The following is a 20,935-nucleotide window of genomic DNA, read 5'->3' as shown; positions in this document are numbered from 1 at the left end:
ATCCCACTCAGTATTGTTGCAATTTTCAGCATAGAGGTACTTTCATCAATGCAATAAAATTCTTTCTCCTTTAAGAAATATTTGGTGGTAGTAGTAGTGCCAGGTTATATTGACATTGGCAAGAAAATGTAACAAATGCTGTTTTTGCTTTTAAAACAAGCTTTAAAAAAGTTTCAATTTTTTTTGTAAGAATAAAAACTGTACCAAACTCTTCTAGAAATGTTTTCTGCTGGAATGTTAAAATTTTCTTTTTTTTTTATTAAACCAGAATATTTTTTCTTTAATTGTGCATGTTACTGACATAAAGGTATTGTACCATGTTTCCTGCAATTATCGCTTATTTTACTAAGACAAATGCATTCTCAAGAAAGTGATAGAAATGTTTGATTTCCTTTTCTTGGTTTTCAGTTTTTTAGAGCAGTGTTTCTCAATCCCAGCAACTTTTAAGTCATGTGAATTTCAACTCCTAGAATTCTCCAGGTTGCATATTGACTGAGGAATTCTGGGAGTTGAAGTCCATATGGCTTAAAGCTGCTGAGGTTTAAAAACACAATCTTAGAGCACTGAAAACAGACGGATAGTTGAATATTCATGTTAGATATAGTAACAAAGGGAAGGAAAGCAATGTGAATAATTGCATGGAATCCTCTTGCAATTAAATCGAAGGCCCAGCCGAAGTGACTGGACTGTTTGCACTGTTGAGAATAATACCTGCAGATCCTACGCGCCCTCCCGCGGCACAGAAAGTAAGTTCAGAGAAAGAGAAACAAATGGAGGGAGCAGTGATTCTCCAGGTTGCCGTGGCGACGGAAACAAAGAAGAACGCAAGGTGCGCTCCCGAGCACCCGCTTTTCTACAATTGCAAGCTGAGGCGTGAGGTCGGGGAAGCAGAGCTATTCTCGCGCAGGATGGTCGAGCCACGATCGGGTCAGTAAAGGGAACACCGTCACTCTAAATTAAAGTGCCGCCGTCTTTCCGGGTAGAACCTGCCCTCTATTGTGCATTGCAATTATGACACCTCGCAGAATGAGATCCAGTTAATGCACAGAATGGATTTCCGCAGGAGGGGAAAGCAAAGATACTATTTTTGACTTGATTTAAGAAAAAAGGTCTTGAAGGGCAAGTTATAATCACTCTCCTGACTAAATAGATCCCTCTCGCAGGAGGAGGGATCGTTCAATTTTTTCCCCCTTCGTTTAAAAGGCAATAAGATTGTAACGATTCCACCGCAAGGGAGCACTTTGCACAGCTGGATGGATTTTATGGAGGTCATCTTTCATTTTACCATTTGAGCGTAGCTGTCATTTTTCATTGTTTACAAATTGGGTGCAACAAATGTATTTAATGCTACACTTAAAATGCTATACTTAAAAAAAACCAATTTTGTAACTTTCTGAAAATCCCATTAATAATTTGCTTATCAATCCATGTAATGCTCAGTAACTTTTTTTTTTTTTACTCTTTGGGAACTTAGGAAGGCCAGAAGCAGTGCTAATAGTTCTGTGCAACAAGCCTTGTCTTCTGAAATCTAGAGATAACTGCTAGTCTTTTTACTTCTTTTATTCCTACCCATGTACTATTTAATTTTTTTATTGCTGTGATAGCTAGAATTTATATTTCTGACCTTGCCACTTAACCCCCAACTGATAATTAACTAAATAAAATAGTTCCCCCCCATCCCCTTGTGGGGCAGCCATCCAGAAAATCTTTTAGAAAATGAATTTATTGGGCTTCACATTTCAGAAACAATGTAGGAAAATAGTTTTATGGTAGCCAAAAACTCAGAGATTGGTAGCACCATTCTGATTTAACAAATTTTATTAAAAGGTACAAGGTTTTGTGAACTACAGTTCATTACAAAATTATTAGAACCAAAACAGTAAAAACCAGAAGAAAAATACATCATTTGTTGAGCAAAACCCTTATTTCAGCATTATGTGAGATACCTGAAAGTTTAAAATAATCCTAATTCCTAGCATCCCAGAATATATTACTATAGTTTAGATTGGATTTGGCATTTTTATCCAGAGACCAAGTCCTTTCTAAGGTCCTGGAACAGGCAGATGTTGTTATTTGATGGTGTTAATGGTATCATCTCAGGATGTTCATTGTTCTAAGTAAAACTGCTTTTTGCAATTGACTGATTCTGATTTTGTCAATGCTAATGATGCTCAAGTGATGCGCCAGATATTTGGGGATTATTATTATATTTCAATTATCAGCCAGTGTTACAAACAAATACAATCATGTAGACAGCCCAACAAATAAATTATCAAACTATTAACCATGCCAGAAAAGTTGTACAAAGGGCATATTATATGGAATAGATTGCTGGCACTTCTCAGGGCCATATATATATGAATCCATAGAGCAGGGGTTCCCAATCTGGGGTGCTCCACTCCCAGGGTGTGCAGGATAGAATTTCAGGGCATACAACAAAGAGTGGCTTGTGTTCCTTTGTGATGAGTCATGAGTCACAATTATTTTTGTACAGGGTGCGAACATTAGCAAACATTTCCTAAGGGTGTGGGCCATAGAAAAGATTGGAAACTACTGCCATAGAGGATAATATACTCTTTTTTTTCATTATAACTTATAGAACATATCCTGTTTAAGGTGCTGAATATGGGAATCATGCTAGTATTTGCAGCACAAAACAAAAGTCTTTTTGATACCTTAAAAGCAAGTGATAATATTAGTTACGATGGCTTATGCAAGAATATATTAGCAGTCAGGATGCTACATGTCTCTTGGATGTTTAATGTAAGCAGACCTAGTTGTGCCCTTTGGACCTCAAAAAACTCAGAAGTTCCATGCTGGCTAAGTTCTAAACATTTATAAGACTGTATAGTTAAACAAAACCACATTTTTTGTTGTAATTCCTGGCATTCTTATGAGTCCTTATTAGCACTTTATCAATAGGAATTTTCATTGCTAGGACTGCAGTTCCTGGTGGCCATTTTGGCAACATCATACAGAGGAAGAAGAGGGGCGCGGATTGTATTATGGGACTCCATGTGCTATCTCGCTGATTTATTTCCCACTCCCAAACATTACAGAATTACTTACAATATATAATTAATCATGGAATGTGGACATTTTCAGATCCATTTGTTCCTTTCTGCTTCTTTTGCAGCTACTTCCTATGGGTTTTATTCAAATGAAAGGTAAGATAAAACCATCAAGCTCCCATCTCTTGAGTAGTTACTTAAATACATTCAGGAATTGCAGAGTGATATCCGAAGTCACACATTCAGACTTCAGTTTACAAAACAGGACATGCCTCTCCTTTTCTGATCTCCTCCCCAATATTTGGTTCAGAAAGTCTGTAGAAGTGCGTTTGACGATGTGAAGGGATTCCAGAAAGGGGGGGGAAATTATCTTGTCTTTTCCCATGATCAGTTGTGAGGAAAAAAACTGAATGCATTTATCTTATCTTCTCTGGTAACCAGTGAGTCTTCCAGTGTGCACGATGTCATAATTATTTGCCATCTTTCTGCAGTAGCTGAAAACATATGCGTTACCCCTAGTATATAAAGTGATGATATTTATATGGGCTAAGGAGGTTGATGATGACTTCACAATTTTTTCTTCCTCAACACAATGCTCATAGATGTCAATCAGTCTTAATTATGTATATCAGCTATTGTAACAGAAGCAGAACTGGAGAGAGCTGCTGACGTTCTTCCTCATTGTCAGCTTATCCATATTTACCTCTCCTTTATGTGCATGAGACAGGGAGATTGCACAGAAGAGTCAGGGACAAAGAAATACTATCCATTTTAATATTAATCGTTTGGGATATAACAGCCATATAATTTGTATAAGGAAGGTTTCACAGTATTAGTCAAAACAAAGGGAGTGTCAGAATGTTGACAATACCTGTTTGACATAAATTTAGACTTAGACTTAACCTTAATTGCTTAGGTGATTACAGTTAAATTGCTGCACATAAGAAAACTAGGTTTTTCTAGTTTATCTAGGTTTAGACCAGCAGTTCTCAACCTATGGGTCGCGACCATTTCACGGGGGTCGCCAAGCAAGGCTGCCCGCCATTTTTTTTGTCCGCCATTTTTTTGTCCGCCATTTTTTTCCCCTTTTCCGGCAGGTGCCTTACCTCCCTTGGGCTGGGCCAGCTGGTGGCCAGCCTGCTCCGTCTCTGCCGCTTGCCAGCTACGCCTCGGCCGGCGCAGGGGGCGGAACCACGCATGCGCGGCACTCCCAGGCAGGGAAAGTCCTCGACTTACGACCAGTTGGGTAGTCCTCGACTTACGAGCGGTTTAGTCCTCGACTTACGAGTGGCTTAGTCCTCGACCTACGACCGGTTTAGTCCTCGACTTACGACCGGTTGGGGGTCGCGGCATTAAAAAGGTTGAGAACCACTGGTTTAGACAATAATCATTCTAGTTTAGTATTTTATTCTAGCCAGTTTAGTGGGTGGAACTGCACTTGAGTGGTGAACAATAGTTACATTTTTGGATCCTGCCTTTTTTCTTCTCTACATAGGATAGTTGATCGCAAAGGAAATGGTTATGTGTTTGGGGAGAAAAATTAAAAATTAACTGAACACTCTGGGAGGTGGTACCCAGAGGCCCCTAAATTCTGTCCTACCACACATTTTGTACAACAACTGTTGGTTATTTTTCCCACCTGGATGTGATGCTGGATGGGAGAATAAAGGGCAACAGGGAACCCACCAGTAGCTGATCTGAAACTATCCCAAATTAAAATTTGTAAGACTGCAATACTGCAGGATTAGCCTTTTAGCTTGAGTGTAATAACGGGTCTATGACAACTCGCCACGGCCAACTTGCCATTGTCAATTCACTGCAGGACAACTTGTCATAGCTAACTTGCTGCAGGACAAGAGTTACACTGATATGAAAGAAATAGTGGATTAGATTCATTAAAGAAAGGATGCAAAAGGAGGGGCCAAAAAAAATGTGAACTGCAATTTTTTTTAAAAAAATATTTATTTTAAATAATTAAATAGAATTGTTAAATTGTCCCACAGCAAGTTATCTTACAACGAGTTGACCATGATGAGTTGTCCTGCAGCAAGTGGGCCACAGCAAGTTGGCTGTGGTAGTTGGTCATGGTGAGTTGGCCACAGCAGGCTGGCTGAGGCAAGTTGTCCCATTCCATCTAGAATTTTAGAATAGAATAGAGCTGGAAGGGACCTTGGAGGTCTTCGAGTCCAGCCCCCCGCTCAAGCAGGAGAACCTATACCATCTCAGACAAGTGACTGTCCAGTCTCTTCTTAAAAACCTCCAGTGATGGAGCGCCCACAATTTCTGAAGGCAAGCTGTTCCACTAGGTTAATTGTCCTCATTGTTAGGAACTTTCTCCTTAATTCCAGGTTGCTTTTCTCTTTGGTCAGTTTCCAACCTTTATTTCTTGTCCTGCCCTCTGGTGCTTTGGAGAATAATTTGACCCCCCTCTTCTTTGTGGCAACCTCTCAAATACTGGAATATTGCTATCATATCTCCCCTGTTTCTTCTTTTCTTTAGACTAGCACTAGCCAATCCCAAGTCCTTCAGCCCTTCTTCATATGTTTTAGTCTCCAGGCCTTGGATCCTTTTAGTTGCTCTTCTCTGAACTTTTTCCAAGATCTCAACATCTTTTTTGTAGTATGGTGACCAAAATGGGTTGCAGTATTCCAGGTGTGATCTCACTAGGGTTTTATAAAGCGGTACTAATACTTCGCGTGATCTTGATTTTATGCCTCTGTTTATACAACCCAGGATTGTATTAGCTTTTTTGGCTGCTGCTGCACACTGCTGGCTCATAGTCAAGTGATCATCCATTAGGACTGATAATAATAGTTCTCCTGGGCAAAGTACATTGAGGTCACTACAGTATAATGTTGACTCCAGGATAGAATGTGGGTGTCCAAATGAGCCCTAACTATGAGCAAAAAATCCCATTCCTTCATGCACTGGAGGTGTTCCGCATTGTACACTCTATTTAATATACAATCTGGAACTACAAGCTTTGCTAGACTTGAGATAAATTCTTCTGACACAACTGCATATCTCTGTGCTGTTATGTCAACAGAGAGACATCCTTAGCAACTAGCCATCACTTGCCTTAATTTATTGCCTGTGCTGCTAATGGTTGAAGGAGGAAGATCTTTCTGTCTCTTTCACAGTTTCTATCACTGCCTGGGAGAAAGATTCTTCCTCCTTCCATGGTAGTTTTTCTCAAGCTCCTCTCTGTTAAGAAAACATCATTATGAACTTGAGGGTGGTGTTTGGTTGGCAAAGAATGTTTGTCCTTGAACAAGTCTCAGCCTGAACTGAAGGGCTACCACCCCAATGCATCAGTGCCTCTCAATGAAGCTTTTGCCTAGAAGCAAGTTTTATACATGGTAGAATACAATTGGAGATTAAATGTAATCAGCTAAATGTATTACCTGGGTTTTTGTTTCAAATGACCTTGCAATAATAATGCATAATCTCCTTGTCAAATATGCATCTCTCGGTGCTCCCAGAGCAGATCAGTAGTAATGGAAGTTAAAGATCTGGAGGGATGTAGCTTTGGCCCTTGCACTTGATATAATTAGATGCAATGCATAGTTGGAAGTTGCTCAGTGGAACTGGGAAGGTTTGTCAGATTGTAAAGTTTTAGAGAACTGACCTTCCACTCGGTCACCAAGTAATGTTTTAAAAATTGTTTTTTCCAGGTTACAAGAGCTTGCAAAACCAAAGCCAACCAAAGATGTATGGAATTTTCATCGGTGAGTTAGATATCAAGGTATAGATACAGATATACATGACAGATTACAACCATCTGTTTAGCAACTAATCAAAGTAACAATGGCACTGAAAAAACTGACTTGTAACTGGTCCTCACATTTACGACTACCAGTACTGCAACATTCCCATGCTCACCTGATCAAAATTTGGCTGTTTGGCAACCAGCATGTGTTTGTGATGGTTGCGGCATCCTGGGGTCATGTGATCACCATTAAAAGAAAATTGTCAGAAATGTCATTAAGGAAAGATGGATTCGCTTAATGACTTCATGATTTGCTTAACAACTGCAGTGATTAACTTAACAACCATGGCAAAAAAAGGCTGTAAAATTGGGCATGAGGCATTTAACAACTGCATTGCTTAGTAATGGAAATTCTGGTCCAATTGTGGTCCTAAATCATGGACAACCTGTGGTCTTTAGAGTGTGTTTTAGGTGAGTGATCAGAACATTTGACATTTTCCAGTGTATGTTGTAAGTACATTAATGAAGTGGATGTCATAGGGCCTCGCCTATTCACAGGGTAGATGAGGCCTTAACAGAAAGCCCCATTCATTTGCAATCAAACCAATAAGGTGGCTGCTTGTTTGTCATGCTTCTTAACTCCCCAAGTTACTCCTTAGTACTCCAATTTACTTCTATCTTTTTTTCAGAATACACTTGAAAAGAAAGCATTGGGCTCTATTATTCATTATTACCATTTTCTAAAAGTGACTTTAGACTTTATATCAGTGTTTTTAAAACTTGACAAATTAAGATGTGTGGACTTTAACTCCCAGAATTCCTTAGCTGGGAATTCTGGGAGTTGAAGTTCACACATCTTAAAGTTGCCAAGATTGAATATGGAGTTCAGATGGTACTTGAAAATTGGGGCTTGATTCTGCAGCATGCTTGCACTATGTTTTGCTTTAATTAAAAGAATCTAAACATACATATACAGACATATAAAGTAGAGAGCTTGGTAGGCATCAAAAGAATATACCAGAGCACCTGGGTGACTATAATTACCAACTTGCCTAACCCTTCTTTAGCAAGTACAGTATTATACAGAACAATTCAGATACTTTATTCAGTTGACTTACTTCCTCCCTCTGGTTTATTTTTTTAGCTACAAAAGGCTATTTGCACTAATAATACTGATCACCTGTAGAAAACCGGTTAGTAGCTACTTTTTCTGGTTATCTACCAGTGCAGAGTGTAAGACACATTAATCTTTCTGCTGACACACCTGTTTCAAGATCCCTACCAGCTTGCAATGGCTTCTTTTAGTATATAAAAAAATAAAATTATAGTTTCGGTATATTAAAATTTAACTTAGTGAAACTCCACCCTTTTTAATACCTCTTCAAGATCAGTTCAGGTAGTTTATTCCTGTATAAATATATTGTACCAAGAACTGTTTAGTTTATTAGTATGTGGAGATGAATCATGCAGTGCTATTGGCAACTGTTCTTCCTGTACTATAGCCCTTTTCATTTTGTATGATGGCAACGACAGTTACAGGTCTGCTCTTGTGAAGTCCGTTCAGAATTTAACATCTAATTTATGAGGTCTCTGTTGCTGAGGTAGCATTTATTGCAGTCATTTTCAACTTTGGCAATTTAAAGATGTGTGGATTTTAACTTCCAGAATTCCCCAGCCAGGCTTGTTTTGTGGGGAATTTTGCCTTGAGGCCAGATTTCTGTTTCTGCCTTAAAATAATATTTTTGTCTGTTTTTTTCTCAATCTCATAATTGTAAATGTTGACATATTCTCTGCCCAAATAGTTTTAATTTACAGATATTTTGAAGAGTAATAGTTTCAATTACTACAATGTTTAGATAGAATAAACACAATGTAAAATCAATATTTTTAATATTGTGGGGTCAAGCATAGATCTTGTGCTGTATAACAAATGTTTTTCTTTGGTTCAGTAATGCCTGATTTATTTATTTTAATCTTGCCTTTATTATTTTTATAAATAACTCAAGGTTGCAAACACACCTAATACTCCTATTTTCTCCATAGCAACATTCCTATGAGATGAATTGGGATGAGAGAGTGAGTGGTCCAAAGTCACTCAGGTGGCTTTCAGACCTAAGGTGGAACTAGAATTCTCAGTCTCCCGGTTTCTAGTCTGGTGCCTTCACAACTTAAGTGTTAATTCATTCAGTTCTTGAGGAATGCCTTTTCTTGGCAAAGTTTTTCAAAAACATTTGCCATTGCCTTCTTCCTAAGGCTGAAAGAAAGTTACTGCCCCAAGGTCACCCAGCTGGCTTTGTGCCTAAGGCACAAGATTAGAACTCACACTTTCTTGGTTTCTAGTCTAATGCCTTAACCACCACACCAAACTGGTTCTCATATAATAAATATAATATAATATTATTTATATAGTACTAGGGTATATGGTTGTATACTCATTTTGACTGGTACTTGCATTTTGTATTCATAACAGCAAGTTAATCTGGGGAAATCAAGAGCCAATATGGCCCCTCTCCTCAAGGACTTTGCTGAGACAGCCCAGCTCAAGAATCCTGACTCTGGCAAGGCCAAGGGAAACAGCTGATAAACAGAAGAGGTGTGCTTTTATGCCTGTCCTTTTTTGTTTCTCTCTCTGTCTTGATCTTCTTCATTCCATGCCACTTAAGTCAAAATGTTTTAATCAAATTTCCTAAACAGTAACTACCTATAGTATAGAGCAAATTATTTTTTTAAAAAGTTTTATTGATTTTCCAGTTTTACATTTAAGTATTTAAAAAGCATGGCGGCTGAGTTAATCAATAATTCAATAACATACAAGTGTCTTTAGTACAAATCTCAAACCACCACGTTAAATATTACCTCTTTTTCCCTTAGTATTTACTGTCTCATGTTTAAACTAATACAATTCTTATTATATCAATTAAGTAAAAATAACTTTGTTACATTTATCAATAGTTTTTAGCATACATATCTTAATTGCTTTAACATTCAATCTTTATAGACAATCAATATTCTGTAATTAGTTTTTTCCAATTTTTAGTTTCCCATCAATATTTAAATTTAACATTTAATATTTATAATTTCCAAGTTTTAGGTAACCAAAGCTTCCTTTACCACAATTCATCACAAAACCTAATGTTCAAGATACATGTCCCATCTATTTGAATATATTCTATTTCTCACCATCTTACATCATCTAGTTGATAATACAGTATAACATTCGTATTTTCTACTAATTTCCAAATATCTTAAATTTAATGACCAAAATTTCCCTTATTTCAACATCAAATACTTCCTCTCTTTTCCTCTTAATATCTACTATCTCATATTTAAACTAATACAGTTCTTATTTTATCAACTACGTAAAGACATTTTATTACATTTATCAAAATCTTTTAGCATATATATCTTAATTACTTTTACATTCAATCTTTATAGACAATCAATATCCTATTTATTTGTTTTCCCCAATTTTTAATTTTCCATCAATATTCAAATTTAATTTTTGATATTTATACTTCCAAGTTGTAAATGACCAAAATTTTCTTTTTCTCAATTCATAGCATAATCTAGTATTCAAAGTACACATCTTGTCTGTTTGAGTATATTCTATTTTAATTAATGACATAACATCCTCACTAATAAATCCAAACCCCAATTTTCTTCAGTCTTACCTAGCTTGCTTTCTTTGCCAACTCGCCTTCCATGTCCGTGCTTTTAAATCATCAAATAGATCTCCCTTTGTTATTGTATATATTATTTGAAATAAAAGAGACCATCCAATCGCCAGTCTTTTGGAAGGACTAACCAATTGTCTCTATTATTCTAACTCCCTGTAGTTGTCCTGGAATGTTTATCTTCCCTTCGGTCTGTTCTTCTTCTTGCTCCTCAGATTTCTTCTGGTTTATATAAAAAGTCTTTTCCATTTTCAGTGTTATCAGTCCCTTTTATGAGTTTTCCATTAATTGTGTTTGTTGGTCCATAGTATTTGATTGTTACACTTCTTCTATTGTGTTCTGCATAGTTGATTCTTTAATTGTAGTCAAAGTTAGGGTTTGAATATCTAGGCTGACATCTTTTCTATAGCGTCTTATTTCGTCAGAAGCTGTAAGAATAGTTTCAACATAGAAAGAATCTGTTCCCGATCTTCATCCATATTCTCTTAGTGGTATATTAAATTAAAAGCTTTACAATCAGGAGATGAAAATAATTTTATCACTGGGTATAGAACACAGTTGAGCTTCTCACAGCTGATATCTGCCAAGGTTAAAGGAGTCTTATCTGTAGTCTGGACTTCAAGCAAAGTCTCTTTTAGACAATAACAGGTTGTAGTATCAGATTTAGCCACAAGATGTCACCAATGCCATTTAAGGTTTTTTAAGTCCAAAATTTTTATAATTCTTTTTCCAATTTTACTTCTTTTTTGTAAGTAAAAACCCAAATCTTCAATAGGGATAAGAAATCTTTTGGTCCCCAAATTTTAGAAACATATAAATCCAGTTAAAATAAGGTTATTCTTTCAACATTTTAAACTCCTCTGGATAGTCAGTCGCCGCTGCTCTTAGAGGGTGGGATAGGATTTCCCTTCCCTCTCTCCACAGGGCGGAAAATACTTTGGGCAGCTTATACATGTAAAAAAGATAGTTAGGATTGAAGAGAGGTTCAGATCTCACCTAGTCTCATCCACGCTGCTTTAGAAGTGCCTGGTAGTAAGTTTGACTTCGGCTGTCTGCAGCCTAATAATGGGCCATATTTCTATGGCTGGTCTTTCATCTGCTGGTTTGGAGGGCTGCCCCAGATCAAGCGGAAGGGCTACCACCCTCCCGCAATTAAGCAGGGATCCCCTCCTTGCTTGTCGCTCCTACAGGGCGACTTTCGACCCTTTCCAGGGTCCCCCAGCGGTGCGAAATCGAACGCGGAAGATGGAGCTTGCCTTCCAGCGTCCATGGCGTCCATGATGGCAAACTGGAAGTCAGTATATATCAAATTTCTTTTGAAATCAAGGAAATGTTATCTTTGGTTTATATGGACCAACGAAAGGTTTTGTCTGAGGAAAGTTCCTCAGATGCAGCTTTTGATATGGGATGGTTAAATATTTGACACAAAAGTCAAATATTTAAGAATAGTCATTTTGCCTTCTATGTCCCATGTAAAAGAGCTAAAGTCAGCTGCTACTTTTCCTACCCTTTGGTTCTACCGCCTCTTGCTCATTGGGCAATCAGTGGATCAAATATCAATATGTGTTAATTTAATTTTTTTCTCTCCATAATGGAGTTCTTTGGTGTGTAGAAAACAGGAAAGAAAAAGAATGGGGCGAAACAGTGAAAAAAACACAATACTATTAACAAACAGAAGACAATATTACCTAGGGTACTCCTAAGATTCTACAAAAGATGGAGAACTTATGCAGAACCATTTTAAGATCTAACCAGGACATGTAATAGCCAGGAGAGGAAGCCATCAGGAAAGGACCAGAAATCCAGTGTTTACTGCCAAGCAGCAGAGATTGTTTGAAATAACTATTTGTATTCCAAGAAAGACTATATCAATTTGTAGTTTTGGAAAAAAATATCCCACATACAAAGGGAATATTTTTCTACTTATGGAAGAAAATATTTGTTTAGGGTTGAACTGTGGAGTCCTTGGTGCTCTCTGAGCTTGATTGTTTTCTTGCAGATGTTTAATTACTTAACTAGATAATGTCTTTAGTATTAGTAGTACTAAAATGTTGCCTAGTATAAAATGTCTGCAAAAAAGCAATCAAGCTCAGAGAGCACCAAGGATTCCACTTTTCTACTTCCTAGAGAAAAAGTCCTTGATTAAAATGTCTTGGTAGAAGGATAAAGCGGTTCAATAAAAATAAGAACTACTCGGTGACTATTTTTTTTGGTTAGGAACTCAGAATGATGAGTTAATCATTCTTTCAACACTTTAATATACTAAGTTGGATACAGCAGGTGATATTTCTCAACTAACAGATGTCCACTATCTATATAGGAAATGGTAATTAGCATGCTGCTTTTTTTTGTCAGCCCAGTACTGCATCTTGAGCATGATACTTAAATTGAAGGATTGGCAGAGGGAGATTCTGGGCATTTGGAAGAGGACTTGGGAAGCAGCAACCTCACCAACTGGTAAACAGATTGCCCATATATGGACCTGATTCAACTTATTGAGGGCCTGATGCAGTGCAGGGGTGGAGTACTATTGCATGGCAAATCTGAAATTTGGTTGGCAGATTTCTGAAAGAAGATCTCCCTCTTCCTCCCCATCCTTACTCAGATTTCAATAAATAGACCAGTTTAGTGCTGAAGTCCCATTGATTTCAGAGAATGAGCTACTTAAGTATGAAAGAACCTCTCTCACACTAAAATCATTGGGATCAAACCATCATTTGGTGTCCACTACTGTACATTGTTTTGTCTGGGTATTGGAGATGTTGCTTTGCTTACTGTTGCTTCCATTCAATAAATACTGTGTTTGTCCCTAATGCTCCAGACATTGCTTTGGTGCTCAAATCAGCACCTATTTTTTCAGGATACATAAGCACTACTAATTTAAAGGAACAAACCTATTTGAAATTGAAATCCTAACATTCCTTGAGGGGGGACTTAAGAACCATTGTCACTCACCAGTGTAGATATTGTTAAAAAAATATTAATATGATGTAGAATCTAATTAATATCTCCTACATTGTAGTTTCAACTGCCAAATGCAAAAAGTTGAGAAAATAATAGTTTTGATTAATAATAATGAATTTCCTCAATATGAAATACAGTTTTGATGCCAAAAAGGATACATGAAAAGGGTGCAGAGTAACTTCAGACCATAATAGTAAAATTTATTGTTCACAAAAAGGGTGTAGCATTTATCTTGACTGCTAGCACCAGCAAGATTGACTCATCGAATAAGCATCTGTTTATTCTGGAATAGCTGGATGTTTTAATTTGAATCCCAGTCTGACACTGAATGCTTTCGAGTACCAGAACATGTAGCAACAATGGAACAATTCTTGAAATGATTTAAGCACAGCTTGTGAAATTAATAAATGTATTTACTTTGTCCTGAACTTTCTTCCAAATCTCCTATTTACACTAGGGGGCAGAGGTAGGAAATGTAAGTGTATGTATATATAGGCATGGAAAAGTGCTTGCCACAATTCTGTAGAATAGCATAAAAATGAACCAAATATTAATAAGCCTAAATTCAAGCTTCAGGATGATTAAATAAAAGGCAGACAAACAGCATATCTGTAGGGGATGACCAAGCTGAGTCCAAGGGAGGGGGTCAAATGCGTTATCAGTCATGAGTCCCTTCTGTACCCACATAAGAGATCAAAGTCCAGTCAACCTTGAATTCCTTTAACTCTTCTCTACCTCTAATTTGTTTTGGCCTTTGTAGTTCAGATTCTTGTAGAGAGCTTTATTTATTCTTGCAATAAATCTTTATAACCATTTGAACTGCCTGGATCTTCTGATTTCCCTGGTGCTTGACATTAATCTGAACTACTAAGGGCCAAAACAAATTGGCGGTAGATAAGAGTCAAAGAAATTAAAGGTGGGCTGGACTTAGATCTCTGGTGGGCACGAAGGTACTCATGACTGATGACATGTTTGACTCCTCCCTCAGGCTCAGCCTGGTCATCTCCTGCAACACCTGTAATTAAAGCACAGCATAAACAGGTTGGTGAAAAACATTTAATTTTAAAAAATGTTCTTTTAATTTAAGGAAAGAAATTATTATTGCTTCTTTCTAATACATCCAAAAGGAATATAAGAAGCTAAACTATTATTACTTTTTAATTACAAAATTTTATTGAATATACCAGTGGTGGCGAACCTATGGCACGGGTGCCAGAGGCGGCACTCAGAGCCCTCTCTGTGGGCACGCACGCCGTCACCCAAGTCCTAGGCCTTCAGCTGGGTTTTATAAAACCTTTTCACTTTAGGCCTCCACCGCCATGTACAAAAAAAAAGGTTCAATCAATCAGTCAATTTCAACTTCTCGTGGGAAAAAAAAAATCTTGCAAAGTTGGAATTGATTAAACTTTTTAGTCCCACCCAGTCTGTTGTTACCACCTCAGCCACACCCACCCAATGGGCCACGCCCACCCGGCACCTGACGATGCATAAGTGGGTTTTGGGTTGCAGTTTGGGCACTCGGTCTCTAAAAGATTCGCCATCACTGGAATATACAATTAAAAAACACAAAAGACACATTAAACATAATACAATTAAAGACAAAAAAGACACATTGGACATGATACAATTTCCCTGTTTAAACGATACTATTAATATTACTTTACATTAAGTTATTACATTGTTACACAGTGCGCATTCTTTCAATAAAGTACATCCTAGTTAAATAACTTTTGGTTCTATCTGATATAACAAATATTAAAATAAGAATTTCTAGGTTATATACTTAATCATCAGTCTTTGTCCCAGCGTATCTCTTTAAATCCAACCAATTATACACTTTATTCCAAATTTCAAAGTATTCTGTTTCTGTTTTATTTTTGAGCTCTAATGTCAGTCTGTCCATTTCCGCACAGGATAGAATTTTGTTTAGTAGTTCTTCTTCGGGGGGGGTGGTGTCTTTTCTTTTCCAATTTTGAGCATATGTTAATCTTGCTGCGGTTAAAATGTGCAGAATTAAATATAAAGCTCCTTTGCTGAATTTATCCATAGTGGTCCCTAATAAAAAAAGTTCTGGTTTTACTTCAGTTTTTAATGATAGTATCTCTTCTAACCAATTCTTTATCAAGTGCCAAAATTTTCGAGCTTCTGAGCATTCCCACCACATATGATAGTAAGTCCCTGGTATTTTCCTACATTTCCAACATAATGGTGAAGATTTTTTGCCTATTTTTGCTAGCCTTATAGGGGGGAGGTGCCACCTATAAAACATCTTGTATAAGTTTTCTTTGTAAGTAGTAGCTAATGTTAATCTCCTATTCCTGTCCCATAGTAGTTGCCAATAATCTGACTCGATATTATAGCCAAAGTTTTTATTCCAAATTAACATTGTATCTTTTACCTGTTTTGCTGGCATACTTTGTTCTAATAAATATTGGTAAATCTTTTTTATCATTTTGTCTTCAGTTCCTAGCAGAATTTTGTCTAGTTCTGTATATTCTAATTTAATCCCAGGTTCTTTTTTTATCTTTTCTATATCGTGCTTGTATTTGCAAGTATGCCCACCATTCCAACTCTATGTCATCTTCTAATAGTTCCCCTCTTGTTTTCAATTCTCCGGTCTCATCTAGAATGTTTTTATATGTAATTACCTTTCCCAGGTTCATAAATTTTGGGTGCAAAAAAATCTCCAATTGGGTATTTTCATGTAATTAGATTTTTTAATTTTAATCCACAAATCTAGTAGTGCTCGTCTAATATAATGTTTCTGGAAGTACTGGTGTGCTTTGTATTTCCCATCCCATAGTATTGCATGCCACCCTGTCTGCATGTAGAAGCTAAACTATTATAATTGCTCTTTTCAGCTAAGGAAATCACAGCTTTCTATAAGATGGAGCTGTGCAGATAGCAATAGCATCATTATGACCTTGAGTAATTGAAGTTGCAGTTGAAGTGACCAGAAGCAGTAGAGCAAAGAAAAACATAGAATGGCCTTTTTACTTTAGACTTATCCTGTTTCTACTATTTCACTTATCCTTGTGGTTTTTCTATAGGTCCCTCTTCGTGTTCAGCTGTGGTCAAATGTCAGAGATTTGGAAACGTTCTTCAACAGTGTATTCTGCAATGCCGACAAAGCGATTGCTGAAGCTAGCAGAACCTAGGCCAATTTCTGCAACTTATCTGAAACTAAGGTGAGGCTCTAACACTAATGAGTTTTTCTAATTGCCACAGGCCAGTGGGATTTTCGATGTAGAAATTCAGGCAAGAAAGCCTTTGTAAAATAGGCTGATATTCTAATATAAAATCAGTTCAGCTCTCCATATTCCTGAGGTCAGGGTTTGGTCAGTAACAGTTCCGGTCTTTAAAAAAAATATTAACAAATATGATCTAGCAAATTTCTGCCCGATTCATCTCTTTAATATAGTTAATAGAGTTTACAGGTTATACTCGACTTACGATCACAATAGAGCCCAAAATTTCTGTAGCTAATTAAGAGAGTTGTTAAGTGACCTTTGCCCCATTTTACATCTTTTTGCTATAGTTGTTTTGCAAATCACTGCAGTTGTTAAGTGAATCATGCAGTCATTAAGCAAATCTGACTTTCCTCTTTGACTTTGCTTGTCAGAAGGGCAGCTGGGAAGGTGACAAATGGTGATTACATGACCCTGGGATGGTGTCATTGTCATAAATACATGCCGGTTGCCAAGCAGCTATATTTTGGCCATGTGACTGTGGCGATGCTGCAACTGTTGTTAAGTGTGAAAAACGTTCATAAGTCACTTTTTTCAGTGCCATTGTAACTTCAAACGGTCACTAAATGAGTGGATGTAAGTCAAGGACTACTTGTACACTAACAACCTCTCTAAACAGTCCATCACAAGGCTTTGGCTAAGCAACAGGCTAGATCGAGACTGGGATGGTCTACTTATGATGTCTGTTTAATGTGATTTTGTGAACTTTGCATTCTTTAAAACTCTTTTATTGGTGCAAATATTTGTTGCTGTTACTCTCTGTACAGTCTTCATTTGGTGTGCATATTCTTTGACAGGTGGTCAAGAGCATAAATAAAGCTAAATTAAATATTTCATCAGATGTTAGCTATCTGCAGAATCTCCACATTTTCTTGCACAATTACATAGTCACATAGGACACCAGTAATTTGTTTCTGAAAATAATATGTGGGAAATTCCAGGTACATGTTTCCTTAATATGCAGAGGGCAGCCAGTTTTCCATCTGGGGAAAGTCTAAATGGGAAGAAGTCATGTAATTAGCGGGAAAGGTTGTGCTTCGGTTGTGTTCCTCCTATTGCTATCTATTTGTTACTATCTATTCGTGAATGGGTCTATGGAGATGGTGATAATGGAAGAACCAAAGATGATTTTTATGAAAATCTGAATTAAGATGATTAAGGAGAAAAAAAAAATCTATTAGGCAACATGAGTGGATAGGTGGGAATGAAATGAAAGGAGAGAGAAAAAGTTACAGAGGGTCCCAAAACTGAATGTGAATGATTAGTTTTTGGGAATTGCTAGGTATGGTGGCTCAGCTCTACTCTCAACTGGTTTGCAAATTTAACAGTCAGCTCCCATGAACCCATATGAGCCAGCACACCTCTGTGAAGATAATATAAAAGAATGATTGCTGTAAAAAATAAGGATTACAGAAAGTAATTGCATGACGTATGCAGAGAGAAAAAAGACAATTGCAAAGGATGTGGTCAAAGAGAACCCAAGAACAGTTTCAGATGAACAAAGCAATGAAAATACAGTCATTTTGATTTATTTTTTTTTTAAAAAAATTGGAAGTCGGTGAAAAGGGCTAAACACAGAACCTTGAATTAACAATAAAATGGATGATTTGGGATGAAATTGAAGTGAAGGAATGTGGGAAGGAGAGTTTCAGTGATATGCATGAAAATGATGGTGATATGTTGAAGAATACAGTTGCTTTCCATGCTGATGATCAAGAAAAAAAATGATATGCAATATAAATAAATATATTGTGAGAATACCGTTAGACAGTTAAAGCTAACTGTGAGGATACCTGGTATTTTGACACTTTTTAGCCACATTATACTACAAGCATGTTCAGGCAAACTTCTGATCTCTAAAAATTGCTATATAAGCCAACATGTTCTTGGCCACATCAAGAAGGAAACTTGCAGTTTCTGACATTGTTTCCGAATGCTCAGTAAAAAGATACATTCAATGACTGAAAACTGTGTAAATTATTATCAGACAAAATTTAACTTCACAGGAATGTGTCTGAAGGAACTACAGTGTTTACAACATGTCACATGTTTTAATTTTAAATACTTGAGAATGAGATCAAGAAAGTATGTTCACCATAGTAAGTGAAATAGCCAGCAGTGTGCTGCAGCTGCCAAAAAAGCCAACACAGTGCTAGGCTGCATTAACGGAGGGATAGAATCAAGATCACGTGAAGTATTAATACCACTTTACAATGCCTTAGTAAGGCCACACTTGGAATACTGCATCCAGTTTTGGTCACCACGATGTAAAAAAGATGTTGAAACTCCAGAAAGAGTACAGAGAAGAGCAACAAAGATGATTAGGGGACTGGAGGCTAAAACATATAAGGAACAGTTGCTGGAATTGGGTATGTCTAATGAAGAGAAGGACGAGGGGGGGCATGATAGCAGTGTTCCAATATCTCAGGGGTTGCCACAAACAAAAGGGAGTCAAGCTATTTTCCAAAGCGCCTGAAGGCAGGACAAGAAGCAATGGATGGAAGCTAACCAAAGAGAGAAGTAACCTAGAACTAAGGAGAAACTTCCTGACAGTTAGAACAATTAACCAGTGGAACAACCTGCCTCGAGAAGCGGTGAATGCTCCAAAACTGGAGGTTTTAAAGAAGAAACTGGCCAGCCATTTGTCTAAAATGGTATAGGGTTACCTGCCTGAGCAGGGGGTTGGACCTGATGACCTCTAAGGTCCCTTCCAACTTTATTATTATTATTATTATTATTATTATTATTATTATTATTATTATTATTATTATTATTATTATTAATCTACAGGCCACGAAGTTCCCCTGTGTGGCCTGTCTGCTCCTCAGCACTTTGTTCCAGAGCTTCTCAACGGATTTTGACCCTTGCTCAACCGAGAACTATCCATCCAAACTTTAGTTTTCCAGAACAGGTAATTATGAAATAAAGTCAATCAGTAAAAATGATTTGAGTACATTTTTCTGCATGTATGATGCAGAGAACCATGTTAATTTAATTTAATGCTTTTAATTCAGTCATGGGGGAAAACCAGAAAACTAGAAGGGGATATGCACAAGTTCTCTCTGCAAGTTCTCTTCTCAGTTCTTCACTTTTTAAAGAAGTGTGTGTGGTCTGGAGAGGCCTCTACGAGTAGTCCTTGTTTAGCAACTACAATTGAGTCTGACAACTTGGTCATTAAGCAAAGTGGTGGCTAAGTGAGACTGTGACTGTGCTTATGAACTTACGTCACCTCTCCTTTGCTTAACAGATCTGTGGAAGTCATAAATGGGAGGATCACAAAGTTACTTTTTCATCACTGTCATAACTGCAAATGGTTACCAAACAAGGAGGTTGCTAACATATGATTGTCCAGCTGTTTATTTATCCTCACAAGTTTCTCTAGCATAGTTCAGTGCTTTAACCCTCCTGAAGGGAAATTTGATAGTCACCTAATTGATCAAAATCCTAGGCCCATCTTAGATAAAATAGATTTAGTGGGTCATGTTATACCTTCATGTTCTACATAATAGTCAGGACATTTTTTCTTTTTTCTACATTTTTTTACAGTCACTGACCAGCAATTTTATATAATGTACATAGAAATGTTACAAGACTCCAATTAGATGACTAATAGAAATAAATTAAATTAGATGACTAATAGAAATAAAATGATTCACCCTAGAAACACTACCTATAGAATATGAAAAAAATCTAAATACTTAAAACTAATTGACTAAATTATAAAACTACCCTATGGGAAAAAATGGGAACACTCTGAAGTGAAACTTGAGTCTTAGATTCCAGGATCTGATCATGGTACACTATGAGTCAGGAATAAAAACAACTAAATCTAAAATTCAAAAGTATGCAAAGAGTATTGATCCAAATAAGAGAGAGCTTATAAAAATATAAGATTTAAGCTACAGTATAGGCTTTTGAAAAATAATTTATTTACCTTCTGATATTGAAGGCTCAAATCCTTTGCCTGATTGTTTAGAACAGGGGTCCTCAACCTTGGCAACTTTCAGACTTGTGGACTTCAACTCCCAGAATTCCTCAAAGCTGGCTGAGGAATTCTGGGAGTCGAACTTCAGAAGTCTTAAAGTTGCCAAGGTTGAGGACCCCTGGTTTAGAATAATGCCTACAAGAGTCTCTTATGCTTTCTTCAGATTGTGATGTAGAGATCTGAGAGGCACTTGAGTTAAATGTTGCAGAAAGTGTTGCTCCTCTCATTAAGTTTGCAAAACTGACCATCTTGAGACTTGCTTTTCAAGAAAATATGTGGATTTTCTGAAGCTCAAGAATCACAGGATCTAAATCTTCATGGATCTACTGTTTTCTGTGGTCCCT

At 37.0% G+C, this 20,935-nt stretch overlaps 1 protein-coding gene across 3 annotated transcripts in view; it reads left to right on the top strand.

Annotated features, from left to right (window-relative positions):
* Positions 1-788: 788 nt before the first annotated feature.
* The window catches only part of THEGL (theg spermatid protein like), a 33,195-nt gene continuing 13,048 nt past the window's right edge, over positions 789-20,935 (top strand). For 2 of the 3 annotated variants that reach the window (XM_015813842.1, XM_015813840.1), the window contains exons 1-5: positions 2,952-3,167; positions 6,686-6,739; positions 9,191-9,313; positions 16,409-16,546; positions 19,397-19,517. In XM_015813842.1, the coding sequence (XP_015669328.1) occupies positions 3,085-3,167; positions 6,686-6,739; positions 9,191-9,313; positions 16,409-16,546; positions 19,397-19,517 (519 nt within the window). In that variant the 5' untranslated portion in view covers positions 2,952-3,084. Of the gene's footprint in view, positions 928-2,951; positions 3,168-6,685; positions 6,740-9,190; positions 9,314-16,408; positions 16,547-19,396; positions 19,518-20,935 lie in introns of those variants that run through there. The other variant, XM_015813841.2, reaches the window with a different exon arrangement.

Source organism: Protobothrops mucrosquamatus, unplaced genomic scaffold (assembly GCF_001527695.2).
Source record: "Protobothrops mucrosquamatus isolate PMUCROS unplaced genomic scaffold, P.Mucros_1.0 scaffold199, whole genome shotgun sequence".
In the NCBI taxonomy this organism is placed as follows: domain Eukaryota; kingdom Metazoa; phylum Chordata; class Lepidosauria; order Squamata; family Viperidae; genus Protobothrops; species Protobothrops mucrosquamatus.
This window is presented reverse-complemented; position numbering and strand designations above follow the sequence as displayed.